Below are 13,873 nucleotides of genomic sequence, written 5' to 3' on the forward strand. Positions count from 1 at the left end.
GTGTGTGTGTGGGGGGGGGGGGGGGGGGGGGGGAGCCGCGGGGGGGTGTGACAGCCACCCCACGGACACGCCGCGGAGGCCGAGGGCCCCGGGGGCCCCGGGGGCCAGCCCCTGGGCTCCTAATGAGGGAGAAACCGCGGGCTCCACGGGTCTCTGGGAGCCGGAGAAGCGGGGCCAAAGAGAAACACAGCAGGGGCCCCGGATCAGACACACACACACACACACACACCTGCTGTTACCTGGCCTCAGCGGCCGCTTAGAGCTTTGGTTTTGTTCGATTCCCCCGGACGTACACACACACGCTGGGCTACTCCACAGCAATGTAAAGAATTTTCGGGTGTGCGCACACACCTTTGTAAAGATTAAGTGTTTGCGCGCACACACACACACACACACACACACACACACACACACACACACACACACACACACACACACACACACACACACACACACACACACACACACACACACACACACACACACACACACACACACACAAAGCCCAGTGGGTGAGCCCCAGCCGACATAACATTCTTCCCTGGCTCTGGTGCTCCATGGTGGAGCGGTGAACTCACACCCCGCGCGCCGTCAGATTTATGGTCCAGTCACGACCAGTCTAGACCAGAAAACTCCAGGACAGTCTAGACCAGACAACTCCAGGACAGTCTAGACTAGGGCTGAACGATTTTGGAAAATAATCTAATTGCGATTTTTTTTTCCCCCTCAATATTGCGATTGCGATTTAATATGCGATTATTTTTTCAAGGTCCTCTTCTCATGTATTTTTCAACGAACACAAGCAATAAATCAATCTCTTTCATAATAAACAATATCAGATTTATTTTCGAACTCCTTCTCCCTCATCCCGGTGCTGAATGTGTTAAATGCATCGGCATTTTTATGTGTGTTTGCCAGCCCTACGTTCTATGTGGGCGTCTGCCCAAATACCCGATAGACGTTCCGTCTCCTCTTTGCTCCATGTTGAGCCACGACTCATTTTCACCCCACGGTCCGACAATGTGCTGCTACCAGGCACGTGCACACATAGGGCCCTAGGGGTGCTTGAGCCCCTGCCCTTTTTGCCTCGTATTAAAAAGTGCCCTCTGATTGTTCTTCAACAATCGCGCCCGCAATAGCGCTCGTCCGCGATCCAACCCCCCCGTCAACAATTCGGCACCTGCCCCTCAAAACTCCTGTGCACGTCCCTGGCTGTTACCGCTAATCAAACAATAATTCCCATAATGCGCGCGGCTGAGCGGGTGCCTGTTACGTCCACAAAGAGGCGTATGCTTTTCAGAACTGGATCGGACCGAGGTGCGTTCGCTTTCACATCTCAAGAGAACCGAGACCACCTCTTCAGCGAGGTCTCGGCCGGCTGATTTGGTGCGCTGAGGTGGTTTTTTTTTTTTCCAAGGCCGACGAGGCTGTGATCGAAAAAATGCGGGACAGTTGCGCAGCATCGTCTTTTTTATAGCCAAAATAATTCCACACAACTGATGTGCCGCCCCTCTTTGGTACCAAACTTTCAGCCGTGCGCTCTTCTGACGAGCCTGAGGCCATTGTGCAGCAGGTTAAAGAAAGTGGTTAGAAAATCTCGTTTTGTCATATCGCGATATTATCGCAAATGCAATTAATGGTTGAGCCCTAGTCCAGTCCGAGAGGACCAGGGAGAGGAGGAGGAACCAGAGGATTAACTCACATGCAGGACTCTGGGTCCAGGGAGTTCATCTTGGGGTACCAGCAGTAGTCATAGATGGTGTCCCCCTCCGGCATCCTCAGCACTGGACTCTGACCGGGAGAGAGAGGGAGGGAGAGGGAGGGAGAGAGAGAGAGAGGGAGAGAGGGAGAGGGAGGGGGGAGAGGGAGGGAGAGAGGGAGGGGAGAGAGAGGGAGGGAGAGGGAGAGGGAGAGGGAGGGAGAGAGAGGGAGAGGGAGAGAGAGAGGGAGAGGGAGAGGGGGAGAGGGAGGGAGGGAAATGTTTAAGGCAGGGCCATTAAGTTGATCACCAGGCACTTTCTACAGACTCCGTCACCACACGCACAGCGGCCTTATAATCCTCAGAAGAGCGATACTAAAAACAGGCAAAAAAAACATTTTGTCATTCATATTCAGAGATCACAAGACCGGCAGCTGAATGTGACGTATAGTATTTTTCTGGAAAAAACACATCTTTCAGGCAATACATATTCAAGAGCGATTTAGTTTTTTCCAGTTTCAAAGTCGTTTGCGGCTCTGAGGGGCAATCCACACGGAGACTCTTTGGTTTGGTTTAAACGCAGATGTTTTGCATCGTTTTGGCCGATCGTCCAAACGAATCCTGTAAACGCATCGCATGCAAACGGACTTTTCTGAAACCTGGTCCCAGGGTGAATAAATTCACAAACGCAGCCCTTGAGTGTTCGTCTGGACGGCCAACACGCATACTTGCGTTTCGATGATGTCATCGCCACACCCCTCGAGCGTAACCTCTTGTAACCCGTGACGACGTCTCATAACAACAACAATGGCCGACTACATGCTCGTGTTCCTGCTGGAGAAGATATTGTGCCTATTAGGGTTACTATCGCAAAATATTATGCTCCTGTGCCACCACGCTGAGCAGAAAAGACTGATGGACAACCACATAATCCACATTTTACATCCACTGCGAAGGGCTACCAGGAGGGCAACTAGGAGATTCACCGCTTCAACTAAATTCACAGTTTCCGGTGAATTTCTAAAACTAAAACAGCGCCACCTATACGCCTGGAACATGAAGTAGCGTGTTGAGTCGTATTGAGATGGATCCGTGTGGACGCAAATGTTCTTGATACGATGCCAGGGAAAACGGGGAAAAAAATGATTGTTTTGGTACGTGTGGACTTGGCCTGAGACGCCATCATCAGCGCCACATGGGCGGCTCTGACAGGAACACTGGGGGCCCCCAGCAGGGGGGCGGCGGCGGGGGGGGCCTCACCATCTCAGTGAGCAGGTCCCAGTCGTAGCTGTACACCTCGGCCGGGAGGTTGTAGAGACGCAGCACGTTGTCCGCACTGTTGGTCAGGATGCAGGAGCCGTCCGGGGCCCTGGGGGGGGGAGAGGGGGGGAGGGGGGGAGAGAGAGGACAAAGTTGGGGAGGGAGAGCACACACACACACGGCAGGGAGGGAGGGAGAGAGAGAGAGGAGACAAAGTTGGGGAGGGAGAGCGCGCGCACGCACACACACACACACACACACACACACACACACACACACACACACACACACACACACACACACACACACACACACACACACACACACACACACACACACACACACACACACACACACGATGAAAATATTGCTACGTTTATTTTGTTACCATATTTTGTTAACCATTTTAAACTTCAGGGTGACCTCGAATCTTCGACGTTCTGAACCTTCGACAGAAACACATTTAGGCCCTGTCCCCAATCCCCCCCCCTTCCCTACATTTTGCATGTTCCCGTGAAGGGGTAGGGTGTCCCGATACTCAAGCGAGGGGGGAGCAAGGGGGAGTGCTGTGTTTTGACTTGCAGCTAAGGGCACTCAGAGCGAAGTGTTCTCGTTAAGGGGAGAGGAACGGGACCGGGCCTTAGTCAACGTCGTTTTTAACAGTCCAATCACCTTGTGCTGTGTCACCGCGAGGCGTCCCATGGGGGGGGGGGCGTCCCGACTTCCCCCACCCCGCGTTCTTTTGAGGGGGGGGCGGGGTGGGGGGGGGGGGGGGGGGGGGGTGGGGGGAAGTCGGGGAAGTGCTGTGAAAGGTTGTTTGTTTGATAACCACTTTGTGCAACGGCAGTGGCACTTTACGATCGGTCTTTCGAGCATTCCGAATCCATTAAAGACGACCCGGACAACGGGAAAACCGTCAAACGCGAAGCGTGACGACGGCAGCGGTCCCATCATATCATACCACGGGCCGGGCGGAACGCTCCACTCAGCCGCTGCGCCGTGCTGCTATTTCGCTGTTCTGCTAAATTAAAATGGGGCCGCATTTGTCCTAGACGCTTCTTAAATCAGCCATAACGCGGCTGACGTCTCTATCGTCGGGGGGGGGGGTTCACAAGGCAGGACTAGTGGCCCCCAGGGGCCCTCATAAAGCCCCCCCCCCCATTTCAAACAATATCGCAGTTGAAAATCGTTTTCGTTGTAAATGTTTCAGACGTCTTACAAATGCATTTTATACGCCGTCAAAGTATTTTGGCGTATCGTTTTTGGAGCGGGACACGTCGTATAATAGTCCAGAGGTCGTTGCCGTTGCAGGGGTCATGTACTGCTGCTGAGAGGCTGCACGAAACTCAACGTTTAGCAGCTGGTCCCCGGGGAGGCGGAGCCTCCCACACGGTCAACAGGTTTCACACTAACGGCCGTCCGTCAGGAACAACACCCCCGACCTCCACACCGAAGGTCAAACGTAGAGCAGCAGAGTGCGGCGGTGCAGTACATCACGACACATGCTCCTCTTTGTCTTTTTTACAACCGACCGATAATCATCCCACGGATGATTGCGTAATTATCAAGAGAACGGATCAAGCCTGGTGTCTTATTTCTGTGGAGAGTTTTTTAATCTTCTCCCATCGTGGACGGCCCTTTGGTGATCACGGGGCCCTTTGGGGCTCAGGGGCCCCTGGGCACGTGCCCGGTTTGCCCACATGGTGGATGTGGCCTTGCTTTGGTCACGACGGGATGTGAAATAAGCGCAGAAACTCAGACAGAACTAAGCTCTGCCTGTCTCCACAGAGACCGGCCACTGTTGGATTACATCGATGTGTTCCAACTAATTACTGTGTATTATATTTGTCCCATTTCATAATATATGTATGGTTAATTGAAGGCTACATTTTCATTTCATCTGCAAATTGAATGCAGATAACGTGAACCGACGGGCAAGAGTTCATTTGTTTTTGCCGAGCATCTCCTATAGACAGCTGTGGGAACGCCTAATTATTATTTTAAAAGCCATACACAATGAGGCCTTATTAAGCTGCCTGCATAGACAATACTTCATGTCATTCATCACACAGGTTCTGATGACCAGTGTGTCTTGCCTGATGAACCAGATTTCGACTGTTCAGATGTAACTCGAGGACACTCCTTGTAAACGTATTCTATTGTGTGTGTGTTTCGCGCACTAAGAGTTGCCGTCGCAGCATTGAGCAGTGCTCTCAGTCAGGGGTCCGAGGAGCCAAAACAACCAGCCACCAATCCTAAACTCCAGTCATTCAGCAAACTACTCGTGGGGGTTGTCACAACGCCAAGTGCAGGTTACCATTTGCAGCCCTTGAGGTAGTTCTCAGGATAGTGCGAGTACTCGGTGCAGGAGCCGGTCAGATACTGGGGCGGTCGGCGGAAGTCCAGTCCCAGCCTGCACACCGGGAGCAGAGGAAGGTTCGGTCACCACACCACAGATAGCACTGCTGTGTCCATGATCAAGTCAATGACACGTTTCTTATCGACTCACTGCTGTGCTCCTACAGTTGGACTGTCGTCTGGCTTCCCCTCTGCAGCCTCCTCCCTCTGCTCTGCAGCCTCCTCCCTCTGCTCTGCAGCCTCCTCCCTCTGCTCTGGAGCTTCCTCCCTCTGCTCGGGCGTCTCGTCAGGGATGCCGTCTCCATTGTGGGCACACTGCTGCTGCTCCTTCTCCTCCAGTCCACCGACCACCACCACCGCGTCCTTCTTCTCCTCCTGCTGCTCTCCGAGGGGTTCCGCTGTTGGGGGGAGGGGGGGGGTCAAACTGTAAAGCAATTTGCTATTTGCGCGTGTTTAGTGACTGTTTCAAGACCGGGTGTAGGATAGTGCAGCGGTGGTAACTTTGGGGGGGGGGGGGGTTTACCTCCCAGCAGAAAGGTTCTGGGTTCCGATCCCAACGTATGCAATGCAGTCTACCTGTGTAGGCATCCCGGAGACGGACGACCGGGACCCCCTTACTTACCTGGCGCTGGTTGGACCGGGTCCGCGTCCGCGTCGGCCAGCGGGTCTCGCCCGTCTGCCGGGTCCCCAAACACCAGCAGCTGGTCTTCGGTCAGCCTGGGACGCTTGGCGTACGCGGAGCCCCCTTCCTCCACGGACTCCCCGGGCTTCACGTCCAGGCGCTCGGGGGCTGCCAGCGGAGCGCTGTGAGGGGGCTCGCTGTCGGCCTCCGTGTCCAGAATGCACTCCGCCCCCACGCCGCCTCCTCCTGCAACTGACACCGACATCTTCTTCTTCTTCTTCTTCTTCTTCTTCAAAACTCTTCCAACAGGTCAGTTTGACCCCCACCAAGCACCAAGCAGAGTGTGTTAGTTAATTCTTATCCGAGTATCAGACCCAGGCGAAGCAGCGGGTGCTGTGGCCTCGCTTCTTCCGACAGTGAGGGTGTCTGAGGCGGACGGAGGACGGGGACATCCCAGCACACGCTCTCCTTTGGGGCCGCGATGGATGGGAACGGGACGGGACAGGACAGGACGGAGGGGCGGCGATGAGGTTCGCAGAGAGATAAGAGATAGAGAGATAGAGGACAACAACATTAAATCGACACACACACACACACACACAGACATACATCACACGCAACTAACATGCACATGTTTTTGATTTAAAAAAAAAACACGTTGATTATTATATAAAATTGTTAAACGTCCGAGAGCTTACAACGTTTAATGAGCACATGTAGTTCAATATTAAGCTTGATCATTAATGTCTTAGTCACAGTTACTACTGTCCTCTTGTTGCCTGGAGCATCACGACACCCCATGCACCCGATGCACTAGCTTCAGCAGCTAACAACTGCTACCTGGAGTGTGTTGTGATCGGTCTGGCCTCTGGTTTGACTTCAGTGAACAGAGTATCTCCTCTCATGGGTCAGTCGTTTCTTGGACTACTTGCATCCGGCTTGAGGAAAAGCGTCGACCCTCTTTATTCACCGACTCGTAGCGAAGTTGTAAACACTCCACCGGGCAGCCATGTGTTCCGCTCGAAACTATCGCGAGATTTGGCGCGATGACGCAACGCCCCAATGTAGGTTTCTTTGGAAGCATATTCTAAAGATGTTTACCATATTATGTATGTATAATATACCTATATATACACATATATACACATACATACATATATACACACACACACATATATATATATATATATATATATATACACACACATATATACACACATATACATACATATACTAATATATATATACATATAGACATGAATTTTTTATTTTTTTAAGCTGTCTTGATTTTTTTATTTTATTGCATATTCGTTTCATAGTTAGTCCCGGTATATCCTACACTTTATAGGGTTAATTCTGTATGAAAAAGGTAAAAAAAAAAATGAAATACAATTATTGTTATGTATTTGTGCTATAGGGTGTCACACTTTTATCCATGCAGACGTGGAGACAGAACTGAAGCACACCGAGTAAATCAAGGTTAAATGCCATTTTATTTAGTATTTATTATTCAATCAAAACCCAAACTATGTACATGTATTTTCTGTCCATTTTCCAAGTTCTACTCTCTGATGTTTTTCCCTCCTGGGTTTCTCGATACCTAATCCTGTCCCTCATCGCCCAATCAGCGCAGCTCGTGACTACTGTACACCCTCCAGCCAATCACAGGCATGCGCCTTCAGGACCGCATCATCCAACACTGGAAAATGGAACAAAAAAAAAATCTACTCATTTCAAAAAGGAAAACAAGAAAGAAAACTAAAAAAAAAAAAAGAACATAGAAACAATTGGAAATAATGCCACCCATACCCCCTTCTCCCGAACCAGAATCTAAACGGGACCGTTTGCTGTGATAGCCAAAGTACAAAGTACCGCGTTAGAATGGCATCGACAACGTGCGTTCTGTTCTGTTGTCCCACCGGCAAACGGTGCCTCGTTTTAACTCTGTGTTCTCTTCCGTCTCCGAACAAAAATCAAAAATAAATTCGTCAAGGTGATACCAAACTTAAATTTGTCAATCGTTCCCAAGAACATTTTAAATTTGCCGTCGAGGAATTTCTTACTTTTTAAGGCATGTCGAACAAATACTCAACAGAACAAAAAAACTTACTAGGAGGGAAGGGAACTAAATAAAAAAAAAAAGAAAGAAACAGAACACGATAACATTTACATTATTTACAAAGCACAATGCTCAGGTTTATATCTAGCAAGCACTTCCGCTTCTCCGTGGTTTGTTGCAATTACTGTAGTATGAGTTTCAATGTGTGTGTGAGATGTGTGAATGGGGGGTGTGTGTGTGTGTGTGTGTGTGTGTAAATGGTGTGCGTTCGATGTGTAACTGGTGGGTGTGTGGGAGATGTTTAAATGGTGTGTGTGTGTGTGTGAGAGAGATTTATGTTGTGTTTATGTGTGTTAGATGTACAAATTGTGTGTGAGAGATTTATGTTGTGTTTGATGTGTGTACAAATTATGTGTGTGAGAGATGCACAAATGGTGTGATTGTTTCAGATGTGTAAATGGTGCGTTGTGTGAGATGTGTAAAATGTGTTAATTATATGTGTGTGCGTTTGTTTGAGATGTGTAAATTGTGTGCGTTTGTGTGAGACGGTTGAATTATGTTTGTTGGTGTGATTGTTTGAGACCTAAGTGTAAGTGGTATGTGTGAGATGTGTAAATGTTTTGTGTGTGTGTGTGTGTGTGTGTGTGTGTGTGTGTGTGTGTGTGTGTCCACGGTGAACCTAACGTGTAAATCAGTGTAAAAACCAAGGAGCTGCGGAGACCAGAGTCCCGCTGAGAAGTCTCTTGCTTTTTTTTGTTGTTGTTGTTGTTGTTGTTAAGATCTTTTTGTACACATTATTATAGTTTTATACAACAGTTCAGCTCGGCCGGGTTCTACGCCCGCCAGGATGTTATGACACGAAGTCCACCGAACACAAGACCCTCCGCCACGCCCCCGCCCCAAAGTCTCTCCCCCCAGGGCGGCGGGGGGGGGGCCACCTCCATACCAACCAACCGCCACCCGTCACCCGTCCCCCGTCCCCCCCCCCTTACACCCGTCTTCTCCGGGGTCGAGGAAGAAGAATTCCACCCCCCCGTCCTCAATTTTTGAAAAAGAAATTTTTTTAAAAGACGTCCATTCTTGGCGTCTCCTGTACGCTCCGGACTCGGCACGAGGTTCAAGTCTCGAGGCCTCGACTAGCACCATCACAGATGAGACCCGGCGGCCGGTTCTCCGCAAAAAGCCAATGATCAGTCCGGTCCACGGGCAACATGTCGGGGTGGGTGGGTGGGCGGGGTGTGTGTGTGTGGGTGGGCGGGGGGTGTGGTCTTCGGAGGACGACAGGTGCTGGGGTGGGGGGTTGTAATAACCAGGGCGGCCAGAAGATCTTCTTAAAGGGTGTGGCTCGCGACTGATCAGCCACTGGGAACCGCAACCCTGGCGACGACAGAACAAGGAACAACGGTTAGTCCCGACGGGGCAGAAGCCCACCTCGAGGTCCGCAGGTCACGGTCCAATCGGCGGAGGAGTAAAAACACAAACGGTAAATGGAGCCTATGGCACGCTGACTGAAGCGCTTGTATTTGCAGTGGGGACGAATGTCACAAACTGGGTGTCAGTGGCCTGAAAGACGGGATCCACTGATCACAATTACCGGGTTATCGCCAAAGTAAAACGAAACTGAATCCTTTAGAGGATTCAGCCACTTTAAAGGGTCCCCTTGTTTACCCTCCGGTGTGAGTGAGAATAGCCATCACAAGCGTGTGTCAAAATCGGTCCCGTATCATCCCAAGTGGCGCTCTCCACCCACCCAGAGGTGTGCTGGAAGGTCCGGCCTACCCATTGCACTGTAGCCCCTGGTAGGCTTATCTATACGTCTGGGTGGCACTCCGACATGGGATGTCACCGGGACGTCACAGGGCACAGCACGCTCAAGAGACGGCCCTGTGATGGCTGAACACACCCCCACCTGGTGGCTGAACCGGGGCCCTTTGAAGCACCAGTGCGAATTTTGGGAGCTCATGTTTTACTTGCTCTGGCGTAACAACGTCTGACCCCATCACAGCCGCGTATCTAACACGGGGGCGGGGCGGACGCCACGTGTCTCAGACGTGTCGTTGCTCTGATTTGCTTGTCGATCTAGCGGCACTTTGAGTCTGCGTTTTACGATTTGTTCGGGCGATGTCAGGCTTTAAACGTTAAAGGTCCCGTGACACGCCACCGGGTGTGGCACGCCAGGGGACCTTTTAGGTTTAGTTGCTGTGGGACAAGACTCAAGTTATAACGAGTGCAGAAAATAGCACGATTATGCAAACGTAAAAAAAAAACAAAAAAACATCTACAATATAAAAACACATCTCACCAACATCGCGGTTTCTTTCCAGCTGGTCCAATTCCCGTTTCTCCGGGCAGGTGAGGCGGTACCAGGAGGTGCCCTAACCCACCCACCCACCCCACGCCGTCCCATCTCGCCCTCCCCTCTGGTGGCGTCCCGTAACTCTTCCTCTGGTCCGTCGGCGCAGGACGAGATCCCTCGGCCTGGGGGGGGTGGTGGGGGGGCGGGGGGGATGCCGGATGCGAACGCAGCACCGCCTCCTTTGTGGGGGCGACCCTCCGGGACAGCCAGTGGGGGGCGCCCCTCCCCCCCCCCCGCCGTCGTTGCGGGGCGGGGGCATTACAGCATGTCCCACGAACCCTTCAGTCTAAGTGGTGCCGTCTCTCTCCCTTTTTCCATTCGTTCTCTTGCTCTATAGAAGCAGGGAAAGCAGACGTATGAAGAGAACCCCCTTCGCAAAAAAGTCGTTTATCGTAGACCATAAAACAAAAAAAAAAAAAAAAAAAAAAAGGAGGTTGGTTTAAGTCGAAGAACATTCATTTCTCTCAATGTCTCATGAATTGTCCTTCATCCATTCTTCCGTTTTTTTTTTTTCTCTCGCCCGCTCCCGCGTCTCTCAAAAAGGTTATTAAAAAAATAAGTATGTACAGGAGGTGAAAGAAGAAGATGCTCTTCTTTGTCAAGTCTTTTTTCATAAAGTTGGGAATCTGTTGTTTTTTTTTTTTTTTTGGGCCAAGGGAAAAACCCCCCAGCCGTTCAACCTCCTGTGTCGTTGTCTTTTTCATTTTTGTAATTGTGCTCCCCGTCCCCAAATCGGTACCTCACAGCTTGTCTGAACAAAAAGTGCATAGGTGAGTTGTGGAGGGCAGGGCGAGTGCCTTCGTGAGGACGGAGAGGGGGGGGGGGGGGGGGGCGGAGGTGACGGGAACGCCGACATGGGAACGCCGACATAATAAGACCGCCTTATGACCGCCGCACTGCCGCCCGCCCGCCCTCCCCGCTCCGCTCCGTGACTGGCGTCAGGTCTGCACTCTTCACAAAAAAAAAATGAAGACAATCTTTGATTGGTTTCAGCCGTTGTCCCCTCCCAACACAGCTCCACTGTTGATCGTTAAGTCTCTTCATCATCCTCTTCCTCCTCCTCTTCTTCTTCTTCAGAACGACCAAGGCGAACAGGAGTCCAATATATTTATATATATATATATATTTATATACATATATATTTCTTAATGTCTTATTGGGATTCTGTGTGTTGTTTTTTTTTCCAAAGCGTCACCAGTCAAATGTCTCGATGGCAGAAGCACACTTGCAAAGCCCAACCCATGACAGGGAAAAGAGAACGAGAAAAGTAAAGTCAAACTGAACAAAAATAAAGTAAAACTCCACCCACGGAAATCCATGCGGGTTGTAAACGACCACAGCTCTAGTATGGAATAGAAAGTCCTTTCTTTGAATTAAATCGTCTCCGTTAGCACGACCAGGATTGTAGAGGCAGTATGTTCAACTGTATCAGTCGCCAGTTTTTGTATTTTTTCTCTCTTCCTTCTTTTTTCCTTTGTTTAAAAAAAAAAGAGAAAAAGACCTTGCATGTCTTTGAAGCTTTTTTTTTTTGTTGTAGGTTTACATTTTTGAAATCTTTTGACAAAAGAACAAAAAAAATATATCTGGTATCAGCACGGTTATCTTGCCATATTTTTTGGAATACATTCAATATTTTCTTAAGAAAGAAATAATACAAACGCACTTTACCTGGTGGTAATAAAAAAAAAAAAAAGGAAAAAAGTTAAATCAAAATAAACAAAAATAGCAGCCCCAAGTGCTCATTATCGTAGTCCAAATACTTTTTTTAAACTTTGTATATAATGTATATATTCATATATATTTTTCATTAAAAAAAGAAAAACTCGTCATTATCAAATTGCAACAACGAAGTAACACAGTATGCGAACACCACGCACACACCCTGGGGTGCCCACACGCACACACCCTGGGGGTGCACACACGCGCACGCACACACCCTGGGGTGCACACACGCGCACGCCAAGATGCTGTATTCTGCTTTTTTTTCTCTTTTATCGGAAAACGTCAGATCGCTCGACTTCTTTCATTCACAAGTTCGAGCTGAGCTGACGAAAGGCAACGTGATCGCACACCAGAAAACTAAAAGAAAAAAAAACAAAACACATGAACAGACGAGACTAACCTTCTCTCGGAACGCCCCTCCCCTCCCAGAATGGAGTAGAAAAATGTTTACGATATAAAGTCACGTACATTTGTTTTTGTTTTTTTGACATACGCTGTGCTCAGCACCAACACACACACGCACGCACACACACACACACACACACACAATCGATCTCTCAAAAAGGTTAATGTCTGAATGGCCACTCAACCTATCCAAGTTCTTAGGCACAAATGTGCATTCATACGCATACAAAAAAAGGGCATGCACACCCTCTCTCTCTCTCTCTCTCCATCACACACCCTTGTGTACCTGTAGTCTTAACTCACGTCTACTAACAGTAAATTAACACAGGCGCACACACACGCTCGTGTCTCATTTACACACACACACACACACACACGCACATGCACGCACACATCAAATAATGTCCCTCATGATTTTCCCAGTCCCGTCACTCCCCCGGGTTCCTGGGGACAGTTGCCAGAGGGGTGGGGTGGTGGGGGGTGGGATGGGGGGGGGGGGGGGGGGGTTGGAGGGGGGTGTGTGGGGGGGATACATACAAACTAAAGTGGTGGTTCAACAATCAGATGAGTGTGAAGAAAACGTTAGCAAATGACTGGTTACATCCGGAGAGGGCTGGAGACCTGGTGAAAAAAAAAAACAATGTGTTGTGCAATTGCCCCCTCCCCTCTGCTGCATGCAGTCACCTATCCATCCGTTAACGCGTTCACTCGCTCATTGAAAATCGCCATGCATTCAAAGCAATGTCACCCCCACCCCCTCCCCAGATTGGTAAAAAAAAAAAAAAAAAAAAATGAAAGGGGAACACACATTCTACACATGAGAATACAAAAAGAATTATCTGAATGAAAAGACGACAAAAAGAAAAAAATGGCCTCTTATGGTTCATACATCTTGGTAAGCAATGAAATAAAAACAAACGAAAAATAACAACATTGTGCAGACTGGTATAGTACTTGATCACACACCAACCATCACACAACCGCTTGCGCTCAGTCACACGCACGCACGCACACACACACACACACACACACACACTTCCACATTCACGAAAAAATATCTCTATAACTAACCCCATTTGTTTAACATTTTTTTGTAGTTTTTTTTCTCATATTTTTTTTTTTAGGCAAGTGCAAATCTTCAAGTTTTTTATTATCCATTTTTCAATAGCTTTAACTTTTATATATAAATGTAAAAAAAAAATGCTGAACAAGAGAAATATCAACAGTGTTTGTTTTTTTTTTTTTTTGTTTGAGAAAGGATTTGCTTTCTGATAAGGTTCAACCAAACAAGGTCCCCCTGAAAAAAGTCGCCCATTGTCTGGACCGTCCGCACGTGAAGCTCTCACCCCACCGCCCCTTTCCAGTTCCCGCCCCCCCCCCCCCGCCCCGCCG

The 13,873-nt window shown here is 49.3% G+C and overlaps 1 protein-coding gene and 1 long non-coding RNA gene across 2 annotated transcripts; both read right to left on the reverse strand.

Moving 5' to 3' along the window:
- Window positions 1–1,702: 1,702 nt before the first annotated feature.
- On the reverse strand, window positions 1,703–6,933 carry wrap53 (WD repeat containing, antisense to TP53; the record flags this gene model as incomplete). Its single annotated transcript, XM_084491196.1, has 6 exons — window positions 6,780–6,933; window positions 5,940–6,407; window positions 5,469–5,715; window positions 5,277–5,372; window positions 2,960–3,068; window positions 1,703–1,791 (listed from the first exon to the last, which is right to left on the reverse strand). Coding segments are annotated over exons 2-6 (806 nt in total), but the record flags the coding sequence as incomplete, so codon positions are not given.
- Window positions 6,934–7,413: 480 nt separating this feature from the next.
- On the reverse strand, window positions 7,414–13,852 carry LOC311376704. The gene is made up of 2 exons (XR_014644132.1): window positions 10,301–13,852; window positions 7,414–9,375 (listed from the first exon to the last, which is right to left on the reverse strand). It is a non-coding gene; the product is annotated as an uncharacterized lncRNA (long non-coding RNA).
- Window positions 13,853–13,873: the final 21 nt, after the last annotated feature.

This window comes from Micromesistius poutassou (genome assembly GCF_964030765.1).
Source record: "Micromesistius poutassou genome assembly, contig: SCAFFOLD_1418, whole genome shotgun sequence".
Classification (NCBI taxonomy): Eukaryota; Metazoa; Chordata; class Actinopteri; order Gadiformes; family Gadidae; genus Micromesistius; species Micromesistius poutassou.